Genomic DNA, 19619 nt, shown 5'->3' with positions numbered 1-19619 from the left:
ATCAAAATGGGTGAAGGCCTCTGACATGAATCGTCTCACACACAAAGCACGTGATCTATCAGGCGGTTACTTAAATTCTGAGGGAGCGGTTTCTAGGAAGACCACACTGCTATCGAGTAAAAAGGACGAGGGTAATTTTCATATCTACATGGTAAATGATAGTGAGACTGAAGTAGTACTCTCTAGTCTGAACAAGCTGCAGAGCGTACAAAATAAAATAAATGCTAAGTTTTTCAGTATTCTTAGGGATCATTGGGATGATTTAGTGAATATAGGACTGGTCATGCCTAGCATTCTGTCTTCTATTAATAGGAAGGAAGGGGAAGATAGACTCAGAAGGCTCTGGTTGAAGAACAAAAAGATTATGGATTATTTCTCTGTTCAAGACTTGATCAACATATGGGAGAAGAACATTCAAGCGGCGCATTACGAACAATATCTCTTGCAACTAGCCGATGCTTTGGTGGGATATAAGATCTACTTCCACCAATACGGGAGGGATGCGTATTTCAAATCAATCATGAGCTACAGCTTTCAATCATGAAATCCTATCTGGAGGAAGAATCGCTATTCCCAGTTTCCTCTATCCCTGCCAATCCTGCAACAACGGCTAGGCTACATCCTCAGCATCAACAGAAGCAGAAGGCTTGTCTTTCCTCGCTAATAAACTGCTTCCCGAGCTAGAAGAAGGAACAAGGGTTTTCGCCTATTCCATGCAAAAGACGGCTCTACTTCTTTGCCTATTTATTTTCTAACAACCCTGGCCGCATCCTTGACTTCGAAACAACCAACAGGAGTTCCTCCCATCAGCTCAATGGAATGAATTCTCTTGCAGTGCAGCCCTGGTGATAATACCATTAGGAGGTGATTGCGAGTCCACTATGAGATCGGGTACTTCCACTAGTCCTATTCCTTTGCCGGGCATGATTTGTCTATCAACGATTCTCAAGTCGAGTAGACTCTCTCTTACCGCGATGCTCATTATCTTCCGGTTCAGGGAATCAGGACCTACATCTCGTGTGGGCTAGAACCAGCCAATAGCTTGACTCCGTTCACCGCTGCTTCCTTCATCCGATATTGCTAGTCCAACGGAAAGCTTTGCTTAGCTTACTGGACTTAAGAGCTTTCTGACTTGTCTCGAAAAGGCCGTCTCACTGTGTACGGAAGGCTCAGTTTACTCGCGGTCCATTCCACCACGAAAGGGAGAAAGGTACTGCTATCATGGGGAACACCTATCTTTGAAATCCTATCTTTCAGCTAACGCTAGTCTAGTCTCCATTGGAATAAATAGGGCCAGCCTGGCTCAACCAGATGAATAGTTTATCTATCAGCAGGGTCGGGGCATAGCGTAGAAGTTCGGTCAGTCTCCGTTGGCACGGTACACTTTGTTCACTTTGTTTTTAATACGTTACTTTTCGGCTTAATAATAACAAGCATTATTCCTGGGCACCGGCAACCCTACTACTGACCAGGGAAGAGATCATGAATAGGGCGTGGTGCAAATCTAGTAAATGGTGCCGTCTCGTATCAGTGAACGTTGTTTGCTTGATGGATTGACGGAAGTCCGCTATTGATTCGGGAACCACAAGTCGAATAGGAATACGTAGATCAATCTCTGAAAGCTGCCAGTCCAGAGTAGCTTATTGGAAATGTCCTCTGGATTGAGTCCCTCGATATAGCAATATTATTTGCCGAGTCAAGTATAGTTCAAGTACTACTGCCAACAGGCGCAGGCTATTAGTCTGATTCCCTAGTAGCAAAAGTGGATTCCCTCATTCAGAAGTAGATTACATACAGACAGACAGGCCCGCATTGCTTCGATCCAGAGGTTCTTCTGCGAATCCCTACCATTACTGGACAAGAGTGGTGGACTCCCATCCCTGAAACCAGCAGACGGATCCAATACACATAAGACTTTTTTTCTCGGGAAATTCCGAATGTCATGCCCCACAAGTTAGTTGCCCAAGCGCTCCCTAGGAGGGCAGTCTACCACAAGATAGAGTTTGGGCCTGGAGCCAAAGCCCCAACCCCTCCATTTTTTGTTGAGCTCAGGAAAGAATTTAAGGAAGTCACATCGGCCCTCATCAAGAGGAATCTGATCTCGCTTTGATTCATCCGTTGCGCGGCGGGACCCACCACTCTCTGTAATTTCCCAGTTCCCCATCGTATCATATCAGGTTTAGGGGCTACCTGGGATAGATGAGTTTATTTGTGGTGCTACTACTTTACTTTTTCTGAGTGAATAACGTGAGTGAGTAAGCAAGAAGTGTTAGCCTTCCCCATTGCAAAGAATTCCTCGCAACAAGACGGATTTCTTCTTTCCAGAGCAGTAGTGGAAGTGTTCGTATTTCTTTCAAAGTGCCAGAATCCAAGTGGCAAGGAAAAGCTTTATTTGCATAATGAATCGTGATATAAAGAGGATTGGAAGTGCCGTGGTTCAGGTTGCGGAGCGGTGATACGACTTTTCCATATCAAAGATTCGACTCGAAAACCTTATGAACCTGTTTTCCTTACTTCAACTAGGTTTCTTCTTCCTTTTATCCATAGGAGGCAAGGATAGCAAGGGTAACAAAACAGATTAAGCAATCAAACGGATGTGCGAAGGAAAGTAGGACTTTTGACTATGGCTGGCATAAAAAGTTCACTTTGATCGTACACTCTACTAGGCAAAACTGGTGTGAGTGGTTTTTACTATGGGGGGCATAAACAGTTGAATATGGAGAGTCGGCTGAGTTTAGGACAAAAAGACAAGGCGTAGTCTTTTGAGTCTGATCAGTCTAGTGTTGCCTATGTTGGGTAGGAAATAAAAGAATCAAAGCCCTCGACGTTAGCAGTTCTTAGCGGGACTCGACGTTCCTAACAGCTGTTGAGCTCTCGAAGTATGAGATCCTGAATGCATCCTCTTTCTTTCCACTTCATCTTGGGAATCTGGAATGGTTGTTTATGGCTGGGTGTGACAGATCAGACTGAGTTTAGAATCAGACTTTCTATCTATCTATCTAGCTGTATTGCCACTCCAACGGTTCTTTTTCTTTGATTATGCCCCGTATCTCTCTGAGCCTATTTGATCTATTTGCTATATCTAAGTTCGAGTGTGAAGTTCGCTCCGGTTGAAGTGTAGGGCTTCCTAATTCCTGCTTCGTCCTCCTATGAATGCACTAGTATAGAAGGTTGGCCCGTCACCGTATACCATCGTAAGATGAACTGGAAATTCGTAGTTTCAACCAGTTACACAAAATAGGCAAGTTGAGGTTTGTTCAGCGTGTGTTGCCTCCAACTATAACGAGGCCCTTTGACTTGAGGTACGATCTTACCTCTTAACGCGCTTTCCTGCTAGAAGAAGTGAGGGTGATGTCCAATGACCTGTTGAAGAAGCTTGCTGTGTAGATAGGTTTCGTGAACCTAATGTAGAACCTGTAAACGAAAGACTAGAGTCCCGGAACCGCTGCCATTCAAAAAGCTATCAATCTGATTCGAAATACCAAGGTTCGAAGACCTCTGGCTTTGATTGTGTGCCCTTTCTTGTTCCTAAGGATTTCTAACCAGACCTTACCTTAGGCGGACGTATACTCAATTATCAATAAGACTAAATCGTGATCGACCCGCCATCATCTCTTGCCTGAACTGACTTACCAGTCACAGGGCCGAGAACACATGATCGAGGGAAATTTCTTTCATCACTACGAAAACTGGTTTTGCTGATTGACAAAACGGATCTCTTCCCTGTGAGCCGCCTTTAGGAAAACTGCACCAAAGATGTGTCTTTGTTCGGTTCAGATCAACAAAGCATTTGCTAATACCAGTCTGAAGGCAACGCTATGCAGCTCCATTTCCTCTTAAAGTGAATGGCCTTCCTATTATATCGAATATTTGGAGTTGCGGAGTTTTTCATAGAATGGGGTGTAGGCAAATACCAACGTCGGTGATTATAGGGAAATAGATGCTTTCTTACTTATGTTCTATACTAGCACATCAGCACCTACCTTTTCTCATTGCTTCGTGAGGGTAGACAATTGCCTGACTCGTACGTAACTGGGCCTGTTGTTTTCTAGTGCTTGATAGTCTGTAGTGTAGTCTATGAAAAGAAAGAAGTCACTTGTTCACAAGCCAAGAGTTCCATTGACTCCTCTCTTATCTACGTTCATGCTTACTTAACCAGTAGTGAATGGAATAAAGTAAGAAGTCTTTCCACACTCGTAACCTGTAATTAATGGGAGTCGGTACAGATTGGGTGTAGTGAAGAATGGAACCCCCTACTCTGACTTGGTCTAGTGAATGTCAGTCCGTACTCATACTCGGTCTAGTGAATGATAGGTAGGTAACAGTGAAGTAGTCGGCGCACCGAGAAGCACACGATCTAATCTACTCTTATTGTCAGTCTCTCCAGAAAGAAGAAGCACACCCTTGCCTTTATTCTCTTCTATGTTCTTGTCTCTAGTGTGGAGTTTTTCCTGTCATATCTCTGAACTGGACTACCAAAACATCTACACTGCATCAAGCCACGTTGTAAGAACCTCGACTAAGACTAAGAAAGGAAACATCCTATAAAGCTCTTGCTGGGTGATTGTTCAGGCTTCTTCCGGTGGATTGGTATTGGTAGAGTTTGTTTGCCGTATCTACACAGGTAGAGAACCTTGTTTCATAGGTTGGGCCTATAAATAGATAAGCGCGAGAGTACTTTACCGGTACCGGTTTAAAGGCATTATTCACTCAATTCTGCATTATTTCTTCTGGCAGCAGGTTATCTTTCTGCAACGCCCAAACAAAGGTGGAACACGTACCCAGAGATCCGAAAAGCTACTTCTCAAGAGTCCACTAAACCACTTGTCCCAGGCGCGGGCTAAATCACTCTGGAACTGGAATCGCCCGGCGCGAATCAAGTAGTCGTTATGTTTGGGATTCAAGGCAAGCTGGAATCAGAATCTGCAGGAAGACAGGGAGGATCTGGAGCCCATGTAGGTACGGCCTAAGCTGAGCTGCTAGCGGCATCAACTCTTTTCCCCGCAAATAAGAAAAGTAAACATTCCCTCCCTAGCCTACCCGCCCTTTATTTAAGTGGAAACAACCACTATAGGCTACTTAGACTAAAATAAAAAATAGGGGCCCTTCTCTAAGTCTAAGAAGGAAGCAGCATTACTTCATTTTTTTTACCAAGGAATGGACTCACTTTCCACTCCTTGAGCCTGCCATTGAAATGAAAACAGACTTTAGGGACTCGTTTTCGAAACGATCCGGTACCAAATTCCATGCTAAAAGCGGTAATCAGATGCCGTTACCTCTTTCTCTCTTTCTTTCTACTGGCCATAGTCATCTCGATTCTCACTCCATACCATACGACAATATCTATTTGACACAAGACATGACATGATCTGGCGGATCAGAACAGAAATGGGTTTAGCCTTCTCCCACTCCGGATTTGCGTATTCCCTCGGGAAAATGGGGTAGGCTACTTTTGAGTGAGATGCGGTTTTCTCAAAAGCAATCCATCGTTTCGAGGGTGCCGGGCTATGGTTCAGTTCGAGTCTAGTTTCCTGAAAATATTCCGTGGTTTTGGCCCAAGGAAAGGAGTAGTGACGGAGTTCATTCATTAGCAAGGATCGGACCCATTCCAGCTTAGAACTTACCACTAGACTCTTGGAATAGGAAATTGGCTTTCCCGAGAAGGGGACTAGCACTTGATTTCGTTGCCTAATAGAATCCCATTCACTCTTGACTCTTGGAATGAGTCCGGTGGAAAGTAAAGTAGGAAGGAGGGGCGAAATTCAGTTGTGTTGGACTAGATTCGAGAAATGCATAATCAAAGCATTTTCCGTTCTTCAGCCAGCCATGCCTGGAATCCATCGTTGTGCCAAGAAATAGTGCAACTTTTTCCACTAGGTGAGATGCACTTTTGGCCCATAGCGAGATAGGATAGAAGTTTTCAGATCAGCTCCCAATGAGATTAGTAGAATCTAATGAGGAGAATCAAAAGAGAGGTTGCCATAGCAGTCAGTGGTTTTGCCTGGGACAGACGTGGCGCACTTGATTGACCTTGCTTCCGGACTAGCTTCTCTTTTCATACCTGGCACGGCAGATTGAGTGAGTGAGTCCACTGTTTACGTTACAACTAGCAGTAGCGTGTCAATTCTAGTCAGAAAAAAAGCTTTCCATTGATTCATGATAGTGCCGTGCCGTGCCGTACTCAACTGGTATCAAAAGTGAGAAATAGGCGATATTCTCCTAAAGAAAGGACGGTTGGATTTTATTTAGACAGATTATAAGAAACCTTTTTGGATCCTTAGCGAAACATCCCTTATTATTAAATGCATATGGGCTTGACTTGATGGTTTTTGATGAAGTCGGTTCCCACTTTTCCAGTCAGGTTGGGAGACTTTTTTAGGGAATTGACTCGTGTTTGACTTGATCTGTCCACTTTGCATTACTCTCTTTTTTCGAGCATTACTTTCTTTGTTCAACTCATAAGTGGAGTGTGTACGACTCCGAGAACAGTGATCGAATAACCAACCTCTTTCCTTGCGTGTTCATTTTCTTTCCTTGCTCTACTTTTTGGCGAGAAAAGAAGAGCGAAGTAAAACAATGAGTACCTGCCCTATAGGCAGCAAAAGCCCTCAATCTTTTTTTCTTTTTTCTATTTGACCACCATTTTTTTCTTATTTCAACGCTTCTTCATAAAAACGACTTTCATCAGTCCGACATTAGAAGGAAAAGAACGATGAAAGATTCCAACTTACTTCACTCAAAGAGTAGAAGCTTCATCCTCCTAGCGAGCCGAGCCAGCCGAACTCAACCTTTTCTTATCTAGAACTGCCAACAGTGGAAAGCATACCACATTATCTCCATTCCATACTGAGTCCACAGCCCAGGGCTTTCTTTAATAGCGGCTATCCCCCGGAGAATCCTTGCATTTTGTTGAAAGGAAGCCTCCTCGGCATGATTTGCACGACCGAGGTCTTACTCTTTCGTTATGCTTTAACATTTCTATTTTATATGTTATTGGATATTTCAGTTAATTACTTTCATTCCCGAGGCTGGATTTCCTTACTCAATGGAGAGCGAAGCTCCCCTCAATTCTGGCCAGGATTCAAAGACCTATTCGGGCCTAGCCCTCCTTTTCTTTCTTTGTGAGGTGTCGACAGAACTCACTTCAGAGATAGAGTGGCGGGTACTTCTGGGTCGTATTCTCGCTCAGGGAAAGCTACACTATAGGAAGTCAGGAAGTCAAACAACGGAAGCAGGTCTGGCGTATCGGATCAATCTGCGACTGGCCTTTTATTCATAACATTAGTAGTTACTCATTGGGTGCCATCAGATGAACGAACTAGTTTTCCACAGAAGAGGATTTGAGGTAGGGCTGCTAGAGAAACTGACAAGGAAATCACAAGAAATAGAGATGCTTCACGCCCAGCCAATCTTGAAAGCTTGTACAGAGATCCAGAATTGCATCTTCAGAAGAATAATAAGCTAAGCGTCGCGTCGAATCTGGACTGGAAAGTCTCTAGAAGGATTTGCACTCCTACACTGCCTTATCAACGGATTCCTGAGAGAAGGGGCCGGGCTATTCATTCCTTCGAGGTGCCGCAGTAAAGGTAGACTAGCTTATTGGGCAAAAAGGTGCCGTACTTCTCAATTGTGAGACTAGAGCTTGATCCTCTCTTACGAGATTTCTAGTTCGAGATTTCGAGTTTCCTGAAAAGAAAGCGAAGAAAGAGTTCTGTATTGAAGATGTCAACTGCCAACTGCGTGCTTTCCCCAATTCTTCTCTTACGAAATGGATCGTTGATTCCTACCACTGATGGATTTATGCCGACCTTACCTTACCTTAAAAGGAGAAGGAACGGGGCTTCCAGAGTCTGAAATGCAACTTCCAATTGACATAGAATAGAATGATCCAACGAACCCATACTCGTACTCGGGAAGGCCAGCTGGAAATGCAGTGCAGTAAAGTAAGTAATTCAGTAAGTAATGCACTCAGTGCCAGTGCCGGTTAAGGGTCTATTGCCAGTGCTAGCGGAAAGAACCGGGCTATGCGCAGTGGAATAGAAAAACGAATATCAGGATTTCATAGAAACTAATGGAAAAGATGGAAATAATACCGAACTCTTCTATTGATTTATGGCTCAGGGCAGGTGTAACTTAGTGTGATAGTCTAGTTTGTTTCATTTAGGAGTGCGTATAAGTGAGCTTGGTACCATTCCATCTTCTTAGCTGTAGGCTTATTGCTAAGGATCGAGTGTGGACAGAAAGGTTTGATGATCTAGGTCATTAGTCTCCGGTTTCTCTTTATGTGTTTGTTCGTCTATTATAGTATATACGACAGATTCATAGCTTCTCAGATCTTTATGCGGGCGCATACATCTCGAATCCCTCACCTAAGAAGGAAAGCGATAGCCATCCATTTCTTATCCTTCGGCCAGGCCGGATCTAGATTAGTGACCTTGCTTCTTGACTTTCCCCTGCTTGTTCAAATCATGATATCCTTGCCCTGTAGGCATCCCTCATACGATCCGATCTACTTTGATTGTTTCATAGCATAGGTTTGTTTACAAGAAGTGGTAGCTTTCTGTGTTCCTAGCTTGATGGCTTTTCTTACATTCCTATTTCCACATTCCTATATTTCCTTTATTTTCAGGTCTGGCACTGGGCATAAGTTTTTGGTCGGCGGGAAGATACACCCAGCACATATGTTTTAGGTCAGAGTCCCATCCTACATTGACTATTTCCACACTTTATAGAAAGCATTTGGTACATTGGGCAACCCGTTTGATCACACAAGAGATGAAATGGAATTATTCTTGGCATATTTCCTATCATTTCACTACCGAGATCTGATCAATAGGAGGGCTCACCCGGGTTCTAGTTCAATCACTCCAATCCATCTTTTCTTTTCTCGGGCCAAGATGCAATAGTTTACCGGTCTAGTTCGTTTTCCCGAGAACCTACCTGCCCTAAGCGAAGAATGCCTATTCTGGACCAATTTCTAAGGGAAGAAGAGAAGGTTTGGCACCTGCTTCGGAGAAATGGTTTCTAAGTACTGGGATCCAACCAGTTTGCTTTTTCTGACAGCACCTGGGAAAGAAGTATTCATTGAACAAGAACAAGGATCTACTAGTCCAACTTTCATTCCAATCTCTATTCCTATCATCTCGCTTTTTCGGACAAGTTTTCTTCTTAACACAGGAGAACAGGAGATGCAATGTCGTTAGGGCCTTCTCGGTCTCCCCAACTAGGGGAAACCTCAAAGCAAACATCCTTCTTCGGACAAGAACTGGCCCATCTGCATCGAACTATTCGAAATCTTGAATCCCATTTCCCTAATCAAAAGGGAGGGAAGGCACTTATAGCAAAGCAGGTACGAGATATCGTTTCTACCAAAACCATGCTATCTACCAGCACCATTCTTGGCAATTGAGAGAAGAAGCAGTCTACCGGAGCGAGAGAACGAACCTAGCGTTTTGAGCCCTTGGAAAACATCATTGATATATGCTAACCCGGAGATTTCTTGGTTCATCATGCTATTGCAGAAGGTTTGCATGCAACTACATTGATTTTAGTAAAGGGTGCTTTAGATGCACTTTTTTAAAATCGATTAGCTTTCCGGAAATTTGACGTAGATTCAGAAGTGGAACAGGACTAGTTAGTGCTCAGGTTTGCCCGTCAACTAAAAGCAAGCAAGCTGTTTGGTAGATCGGCGTATTTCAAGGATCGGATCGGCGTATTGAAACAGAGATCTCTGGTGCTGGTTAGATCCCAAGCGTGCCATCGGATTCTTTAGTTTAGCCACTAGGCGAGAGGGACTTTTCGAATCAACCATCGACTCTCCTGATCTCCTGAGGGAAAATAGGGTTGCCTAATTAGTTGTGGCCCTAAGGGAAATCCACTTTTTCTTCTTGGGTATCGAGGGCAAATCCGGTTGTTGAGTGAACTCGTGAATCAAACAAAACCCTTCTTCTCGAACTGCTAGTGACCTACCGGACTTAGAACCTGGCCTGGCTTTCGAGAGGAGAGTGAAGTGGAAGCATGAGTGCTTACACGAACGGAAGGAAGTAGAAGTAAGCAAGCCATATTTCGACCCGCTTCATTGAACCTTAGAATGGCAAGTGCTCTTCCTGATGAAGCCCGGAAAAACGATCTGTAGCGACAAGCAAGAAAACAAACCTCTTTTCTGATGAAAGTGATTATGGCTGCTATGTCTCCTACCTTGCTATCGAGAATGGCATTTCCATTCCGGAAGAATGAGAGAGAGGGAGTCTTCAACCAACTTCCTTGTTTTCTTATCCGGGCTTAAACCAGAAACGAAGGATCCTTACCTGCCACTACCATAACTTTACTTAACTTAACTGCTCTTGTCAGCTAAAATATATAGGACTCTTCTAAAGCAAGGAACACTTCACCATCACCTGCATCCCATCAAGCAAGGCCTAAACGAACGCACCAGTACAACTACATTAACTGCTCTTGTACAAAAGGCAGAAAGAAACCTCTCTACTCAAGCACTAGGCTATACACTGTAAAACTAGACACACTCTTATCCTTTCAGGCAGTGATACCACTTCTCTGCAAGGCCAAAAGGAAGGTATGAAGCAGGGTTGTTATTTAGGAGTAGGAGGATGAAGAAGAAGTTGTTTTTGTTAGATTTAGGAAATAGGAAGAAAGCAGATGCTGGATCCGAAGCAGGTTGCTATTGGAGCTAGAGGAAGAAGAAGAAGAAGAAAGCAGGAAGAAGAACAATAAAGTTGTTATTTGTTTTATTTAGGAAGCTGGTTTTATTAAGGAAGTAGTAGCAACCACTCCTCTTTTCATTAGGTTATACCAATCACCCATACCAGATACGAAGGAAGCTGTACCTGTACCAATTCCCTGCAAGGCATCTTCAAAACCTAGCAACAAAAACCAATACCAGCCCCGCACCTTCACCAAAACCCATTCTTCTCAAGGAAGGTTCCTGTACCTTTCCATTACTAGTAAAAAGATAGCTATAATGATAGCACTTCCCTTCAAGGAACCAACCATTAACAATACCTGTACCAATACTTATCAAGCTTGTAAAGCTAGGATAAATGATGCCACGCTTCTTCCCTTCCCTGAACGATCCATTACAGGCTACCACTACTGGCTACCTTTACTTTAAAGCACTGTACTAGACTAGAGTAGACTTCCAAAACAGTTCCTACTGATCCGTATACCAATACCTTACTTTTAAGAAACGAAAGTGCAACGGCTTTCGAGTAATAAAGAACCTACTTTGCCAGCCTTGAGAAGGGAATGACCCTAGAGCCCAAGCAAACCATCTACGCAAGGCCGAAAACCCGCCAATCAAACCGCTAAAGCAAATGGGCAAGAAGGTTGAGCTGATGTAAATAGTAAAGGTCGGAAGCTCTAGCTTATGAAGACTCATGTTTTGTCTTGCCTGTGTCAGCTTCCATCTCCCGATGTTGCTACTCGTATCCATTCCTCCGTCTATAAACGACGTAAAAAAGAAGTACCATTCTTTCTCAATACTAGATTCCCTTATCCAGTGCAAGATGAAGGGATTTAGTGCTCGGAGGGCAGAACCTGTCTGTCAATTGGGCCCGATCTAGCTAATAAGAAGCATCAATAGAATGGAGTGGAGAACGCATAGACTCACATCCCCAGCCTTACAGTAGACAAGGTTGTCGGATCCACGGCTCTGCTATTGGAAGCACTACAACGGATATCATACTTCATGGGCGAGGGGAGGATGAGTATGACAGGCCGATACCAACTAGAATTCAAATCTGTATGCCAAGAGTTTGATCAACTTATTCAGGTGGCCAGATAGAAGTTTTTAGAGAAAATGGAGCCGGGTTTCCCTTTTTCCCAAGGGGAGACTGTGCCTATGGCCTCTCTTTCTTAACGCTTACCAGGGTCTTGACTATCTCATCGAAGAGTGGTCTAGTCATGCCTCGGATTCTTGCTTCAGCAGGAAAGAGTGGCAGAACTGACTCACAAGCAGGCGGACAAGCGTCGTTCTGAAAACACCATTCTCGAATCCATCCTTGCAATACTCAAGCCAAGCTAACAACCCTGCCGCAAGAAATTCCTAAAGAGGATCTTTGTTACTTATGGATGCAAGAGAAATGGAACCAATTTCCTCCTAGAAACCAAACTACTTACTAACCGCCAATACGGACAGCTAAGAACTATGGTGATACGTCCACAACATCTCGATAAGTGCCAGGTCATCTTCTGTGGGGAACTGCCCACAATGAAGTTCCCGCAGCAAGTGCCGGATTTGTTTAAAGGATTTTGGAACCCTCTTTTTCCTAACATAAGAAACCCAGCATAGTCCCACTAGAAAGGATTATTATTGATTCCACTTACGGGTCTTTACCAGGGCAGCACATAAGAAGCAAGATCCGTCTGTATCTTTTTCCTTGGTTGGATCGATTTCTGGAACATGGTCAACTGACATGCGCAGCCAAGAATCTCTTTTCTATCCACCCACGAGCCAATCAAAGCGAGAAACGAGGGAAAACACCTTTCCTCTGCTCATTCGAAATTGGATTCTCGATTTATCTGCCACTCCTTTCGCCCGGATGTGGCGGGAGTTTGAAATTGACCAATTTAGATCTCCTTTTTCTCTGTACTTTACAATGATTTGTGTAACAAGTCGCTGAATCCGCTCTTTAATACTGGGTTATCACCGACCTCACCACTGGGTGTGCAATAGATTTATTGGAGTGGAATCAATAGGAAGACAAGGCTTTCAAATATGGAAGAAGTGGGCTGGGCGGTAGAACACCATCTGAACTAATTGGCATACCTTGCTTCTGAAGAGCTAACCAAGGTTTATGGCATCGTGAACGATAAGCGAGGATCTAGGAAGCTTATCCAGGGGTTCCTTAGACGGAGGCAACTTAAGTCTCTGATCATTTAGGCGTAGATATTTCACAATTCGCTTTTGACAATGGATTGTGGATTACCGGGAAAACTAAGACATTTACATCATCTCCCTTAACAGAAGAAATAGAAGCTCGAGGTATCGACAGAGCTGAGCAAAAGCACCAGTGCGTATGGTCCACGTGACTGATGGATGTGCAAAGCTCCGGAATCTCCTACGGGGATGATGATCTCGTACTAGGATGATGCGCTTTGTTTGCATTCCCTTCGACAGAAAGAGATAGCAACAATTCGGGCTAACAAAGGGACTAGAACCGACTTCTTCTTCTTTGATCTTACCTATGATAAATGAGAATCCGCTGTCTTGTTTGGTTGAGGATGAAGCAGATCGGAAATAATAGTATTTCAATGGAAATCCTGTTACTACTTTACTTTCACTTCACTTTTCATGGCGAGATAGACTTGACTCTCCATCTTCAAGTGGTCTTGGCCGATAGGCGTTGTTGTGGCGAAACGGCATATATCTCCTTCGGTTAGCTAGCTACCTGACGTGATAAGGCTACTAGTTCCCTTCACTCGTGCCTACGGCGCACTTACCCATAGCTATTGCATGCAAGCTCAATCTTCTATCTCGCATTGCTACACGCTCGAAACCGCCAATTCGCTCGTATTGCTAACGCAACCTATAGAGTTTGGGGAGTGCGGCGCGGGGAGTATGATGGACGAAGGAGTGAGAACGACTGACGATAGAGCAGGGGGGCTAGCCTGAATTCCTTCTCCTTTCAGGAGAGCATACCTTTATTTTATTCTATTCCTTCGACGAACAATGTACTGAAATGCCTTTTTTCCCCATCCCGCAAAACCGCTTCTTCTGGCAAAAGCCACTTTGGGCACGTCCCACCGGAATTGCATTGCCTGGACTTAGGCTGCTTTCAGCCAGACTGGCTAAAAAGTGCCATAGCTCCAGTGATCCCTCTCCTGTGCTAAGTCTTTGTCTCAATGACTGCGAGATTGCTAAACAATGACTCAATAGAATGCTAATTGATGAGGCCTATCCTTCCCCTATTTCTATTCTGGTAACCCTTCTTTAGAGCGGAGCAAACTCCACGGAAATCCGCTTACCGAGGAAAGAGAAGTAGCGGGAAGGGTGCCCAGCAGTCACTCATATCATGGGATGCACTGGCCACTCCACCTCATTGGCAAGGATGGTTCAACCAGCCATCAAGCAATCGTTTCTATTCTCGATCCAATAAACGGCAGTAAGATGAATGAAACCTTTGTCACTCACAAACCAGAGACCTTTCCAGCTTTCCTAACAGAGGGGAGCACCGGCCCGGTGGAAAAGCAAGAGAAAAATCGACTTCTTCAAAAGGAGACCACTATCTTCGGCAAATCAAATATAGATCGAGTCATGAAGCAGGCTCACTACCTGGAAAGCGTAGATCGGCACCGGCAACTCAAATGAATATCCCCTCCCCTGTGGGATCGAGTTTCTAGGGCTTGCTTGACTTGAGGAAACCACTATCTATGACGACTCAACCGACAAGCTCACTTGCTTTCGATCGAGATGGATTTCCAGGGCAGGGCCTATTCCCTTAACTTACAAGAAAATGCGTATTACAATGATGTGATGATTTAGGTTCTCTGGCGTATTGTGCATGCCATGATTGAGGAATCAACGATCCATCGAGGCGAGGCTATCTATATAGTACTGGAATAGGGGCAAGCCCGGCACACTTAAAGCCATTCCAACAATCTTATTCGTCGTAAGCCCTTCTAGCAGGAGCTGAGTAAAGGTCCGCTCAAGGCCATGGAAAGGCAGATAGTACTTGATACAGGACGAGCCCAGTCTCTATCTAGTACGATATTCTGGTATGTTTCACTGAATTGGCATTTCTAGATACCAAACAAGTAAAAAACAGCAAGTTAGTTAGCTCAGTTGGCATAGGCGAAAAAAAGAAAAGGAATCAACGATAAATCGGGGAAAGAGCCGCAAGCGCGATATCATCTCTATATAGGAAAAATGGATTTTTCTTATTTTATAAAGTTATGGGACCCTGGCTTTAAAATCTTTCTTTTTTCTCGGCTCGAAAGAGAAAAATCAAAGTCAGGTAGCCGACGAAAACCGAAATAGCACAGATACAAAGTAAAGAAAGTATACACGCGATAATAGATAGATATATATTATATATAATGTTAGAAGGAGCTAAATCAATAGGTGCCGGAGCTGAACTCGTATTCAGAGATGGAGGAAATCAAGTCTCATGTTGCTCCTCAGAAAATGCGTATAGTATATAGTAATAGTAATAGTAATAGTAATAGTAATAGTAATCTCATTGGCCCACTAGATAAGGATGGGACAAACGCTCTAGTGTATGCGAAACGAGCATTGCGTTTTGTCCGAGAAGTTCGTGAAAGAGTGCTCGTTACATCAAAAGAGATGGCGATGATCTGTCAAATCGACATTGTGTCGGTGTTCAGTCTCCCGCTCCTGTTCTCAACTATACTATGGCTTTCGTTACTATACTATGGCTTTCGTTGGGTAGAGCACGGGAGAATAAAGTCTATAGTGTATGCGTTACTGTACTGGGAAGCTAGCATTTTTGCTTGTCATGGAATCAAGTCTATTTGTTCGAATGTTCTTTTTTTCGTTTCGTTGGAAAAACCAACGCCGACGTCAAGAATGGATCAGTCTAGTCTCCTTTCTCTTTTGGGAGCAGAGCTGAAAAAGATGGAATTGTCAAGTACGATGATATTTTTATTAACGGATAGAAAAATGCTATTATCAAGTAGTAAACCCATTATGATTGCAACTCGTGGGATGCCTGGAATCCCACTAAATCGAGAATCGGAATCGGTGGAGGATGTGCATAGGGTACTCCGAGCCCTCCCCTTATTTAGAGAAATGGAAGGTATCTTGCGTGAGAGGAACCTGAATCTCCCGTCAGTACAGGAAATAAGCGCTTTCCGTGTGAATCTATTCTCTGGTATCCGGCGTGAGAGTGCGATTGCGGACTACGACGCTTTTTGGCGCTCCTTACTCGAGGAGATTCACACACCTCAGGGACGTAGTTGTTTTGGTCAGAGAATACAAGATCTGCACGCCCGAATGTCTGCCGAGGGCAACTGGGACTACTTGATTGCCCAACAAGGCAGAGGGTATTTTGGTAACCTACCTAATCTCAACAGCCCGTTGGATCAATATCAATTTGGAATTCACCCAATTCTGGATCTGAATATTGGTGAGTACTATGTCTCATTCACAAATCTATCCTTGTCTATGCTACTCACTCTCGGTTTGGTCCTACTTCTGGTGCTGCCAATGATTCTTCGTTCATTAGAATGTCGATTCCTCACAATCGCTCTTTGTGATGCTGCGGAACCATGGCAATTAGGATCTCAAGACGCAGCAACACCTATGATGCAAGGAATCATTGACTTACATCACGATATCTTTTTCTTCCTCATTCTGATTTTGGTTTTCGTATCACGGATGTTGGTTCGCGCTTTATGGCATTTCAACGAGCAAACTAATCCAATCCCGCAAAGGATTGTTCATGGAACTACTATCGAAATTATTCGGACCATTTTTCCTAGTGTCATTCCATTGTTCATTGCTATACCATCGTTTGCTCTGTTATACTCAATGGACGGGGTATTAGTAGATCCAGCCATTACTATCAAAGCTATTGGACATCAATGGTATCGGAGTGCGCCTCTTAACGAGGGTGATTTAAGTGCAACGAAATGTACCGGTGGTTCGCGAAGCATCTGGCTTACCGGTCATCTCCCATTCCCGTCGTCGAGAGACTAAAAGAACTATAGCATGCCAGAAACGGGGAGTTGAGGTGGTTAGACCTATACCCCGAAATGCTCCCAGCATAGGAGCCTATGGTTCCATTCTTGTTATTGCTGGAGGTACACATACCTCTTCTCGGTGTGGTGGAGCGATATACGAAAAATAGATGCTAAGCCCGCAATGTCCGATAACGGGGCTTCAGTAGTGAATCTATCGGCACCACAGCAGTGGCATACAACTTTGGACCTAAGGGCCGGCCCCGTTACCTTTCGGAATGGGGGATCCCCGTTGGCAACAACCACGGTAGTAGTTGCGGAACTACTGGGCCAAGAGAGGACAACCTGTTGTTCCTGCTCCTCCTTCTTCGCTTCGGGGACGGAGGTCCTACGGTAGGTAAGAGCACGCACAAGCACTTGGCCGAAGGGGACCAGCGCTTCTACTCCTCCACCGAGGAGCCGTTCTTGCGAGAAGCAAGGGATGTCGTGAACGGTGGGAGGTCAAAGAAAGAGAATTGACCTCTGAATACAGTGATCCTATGATCTAGATAGACTCCGTCCTTTTTTTTTAGATAAGGGTGACTCAAGAGGGGGGAGAACTACCTAACTAAAGAAGAATAGCGCTCTTTAAAAATAAGAGTAGGCGTGGAGAGCTTTTTGCGGGGAAACTTGCAAGTCAAGTTTGGGGGGAGGCGGGCGTCGACCCAACCTTATGAGTATTCGGACTATAACAGTTCCGATGAACAGTCACTCACTTTTGACAGTTATACGATTCCAGAAGATGATCCAGAATTGGGTCAATCACGTTTATTAGAAGTTGACAATAGAGTGGTTGTACCAGCCAAAACTCATCTACGTATGATTGTAACACCCGCTGATGTACCTCATAGTTGGGCTGTACCTTCCTCAGGTGTCAAATGTGATGCTGTACCTGGTCGTTCAAATCTTACCTCCATCTCGGTACAACGAGAAGGAGTTTACTATGGTCAGTGCAGTGAGATTTGTGGAACTAATCATGCCTTTACGCCTATCGTCGTAGAAGCAGTGACTTTGAAAGATTATGCGGATTGGGTATCCAATCAATTAATCCTCCAAACCAACTAAACCGGGGAAGCTGAAGCGGAAATGCAATTCTCGGGTGAGGGAAGGCTTCGCTCGCTCGCTCAAAAAGCTCTAACGCTCGTTTACGAGTGGAGTGCATAAGCCCTTATTGAAGTAGGGCGAGGCCTTACTACACGAGCTCGTAAGTAAAGCACGGAACGAGCCTTGTCTACGAAGCTTCGCTTCATCATCTTGCTTGCTTCTGCCGAAGCTTAACGCACTATAACATAGGCATGCATGATGGTATGGTAGGAAGACTCCTTTTAAGGCCGACCACTACATAGGAGCGATAGGAAGCCAAGCCGTCAAAAGGAAAGGCGAGCAGCCCTTATTGCAATAGCAAACGGCCTACTTATAGCCCTATTTATACCCTTTATCGGGGACGGGCCTTACAAGCTCAATAAATTGCAATTCTTCACCTTTTCCTCAGACAGTGGGAATGAATTTTCTTACTTGATTGACATTGACAGATATGTGTACCACACCGAACAAGCAATATGTCATATGCTTGATGTACCAGCCAAGCCAGCTCTTTTTTTCTCCGTTCCCTTATCCTTAGCGCTAAAGTCAAAATAAAATGCAAGAGAGTTTGTATTTGCAAATGAAAATGAATATGGATCTAAAAAAAATTATATAATCAATCAATAAATAATAATTGGAATAATATAAAAAATATCCTTCGCGTATTCGTTTAGAATCTTGTTGACCCTACTCGCTTACTCCTATTTTCCTGCTTTCTTTTTCGACAGAATTCATTCTATTCTAACTTTCTTGAAAGAATGGGGTTCTGGGCTCACCCTCTCTTCCTTTTTGAGAAAGATGGGCTGCCCTGGGAGTCTCGCCTTGGTGATTCTTTCTCTCTTGGGGGTCTTCTTCGGTAGCGAATCCGCTCTCATAAATTGGATGAATTCTTCTGGGTCGGCTTCGGGATCCGCCTCTGAGAGTTGGCAAAAGTACCTCAACTTATCGGAGTCGGAGGAAAATGCCGCGTCCGAACCATCCACAAGCCACACCCCGCCGAACCCTGAACCTGAAGCACCATCCATTTCGTTCTTGCGAGAACGAATCAAAAATGTTATTCGCTCATGCCAGCGTATACGAAAATAAAAAATCCTAAAAAGGATTAACGAAGATCTTCACCTTGAAACGGCGAGCGCCGAGAAGCGGGTAAAAATCGCCCAGGTCCTCGATAACATGAACTGGAAAAGGGTTTTCTTTTATACCTATACGGGGGAACCTAAGATAAAGCCCATATCGACTTAACGGTCCACGATTGGGATCGCGCACGAAAAGGCTAAACACAGCCTTTTTCTTGTCCTCGGGACAGCGGGCTAGTCCCGTGCCTGTTTTTTTGAGTTGGGGTACACAATCTTCCTTGTGACTGCCAAACCAGATTTCCGTTTTTAGGGAGAAGGTGTAGTCTTTTTGAACGGTGGTATCGTCAAGAAGAACGAGGCCCGCCCCATTTCTGGGGCGGGGGGAAGGAGAAGTGGGACTGTGGGTCTCCTTTCATTTCATACAACCTGATGGATTCGATGCTTCTTTTTGGCTACCTTTTATATGACTCTGACTATTGCTGTTAATAGATACCTGCTTGCTTCTTGCTTACTGGCAACCTTTATAAGATCTCCACCTTCAAGCTTGAGTACAAGCAGCTCTTTAAAAAAGGGGAATTCCGGTCCCTCCCTATCCTTCATGTGCTCTTTCAAGATCACCCTCGACAGCGCAGTTAGGTCTTAGAGAAGGAACTGATTTACCTAAGTCTAAGTAAGTAGCCAACTTCCGATAATCATTCCTAGCTTTGCGCTAGATTCAGTATGGTGATACACATTTTAGAAATAACAAGGGATAATAGCTCTTCT

General features: G+C 44.2%; 2 protein-coding genes across 2 annotated transcripts in view; one reads left to right on the top strand and one right to left on the bottom strand.

The window, feature by feature from the left end:
• Positions 1–4997, bottom strand: part of LOC118473859 (ATP synthase subunit alpha, mitochondrial) — a 7931-nt gene extending 2934 nt beyond the window's left edge. Inside the window, exon 1 of the mRNA XM_035963634.1 lies at positions 1–4997. This exon is cut by the window's left edge and continues 2934 nt beyond it. The gene's annotated coding sequence lies outside the window, so the exon portion shown is untranslated.
• A 10088-nt stretch (positions 4998–15085) lies between these two features.
• Positions 15086–19271, top strand: LOC118473858 (uncharacterized). The gene is made up of 2 exons (XM_035963633.1): positions 15086–16571; positions 17366–19271. Exons 1-2 carry the CDS (start codon positions 15107–15109, stop codon positions 17758–17760), a joined length of 1860 nt encoding a protein of 619 aa, XP_035819526.1. The 5' UTR covers positions 15086–15106; the 3' UTR covers positions 17761–19271.
• The last annotated feature ends 348 nt before the right edge of the window (positions 19272–19619 follow it).

The sequence above is a fragment of the Zea mays genome, unplaced genomic scaffold (assembly GCF_902167145.1).
Source record: "Zea mays cultivar B73 unplaced genomic scaffold, Zm-B73-REFERENCE-NAM-5.0 scaffold_152, whole genome shotgun sequence".
NCBI lineage: Eukaryota > Viridiplantae > Streptophyta > Magnoliopsida > Poales > Poaceae > Zea > Zea mays.
This window is presented reverse-complemented; position numbering and strand designations above follow the sequence as displayed.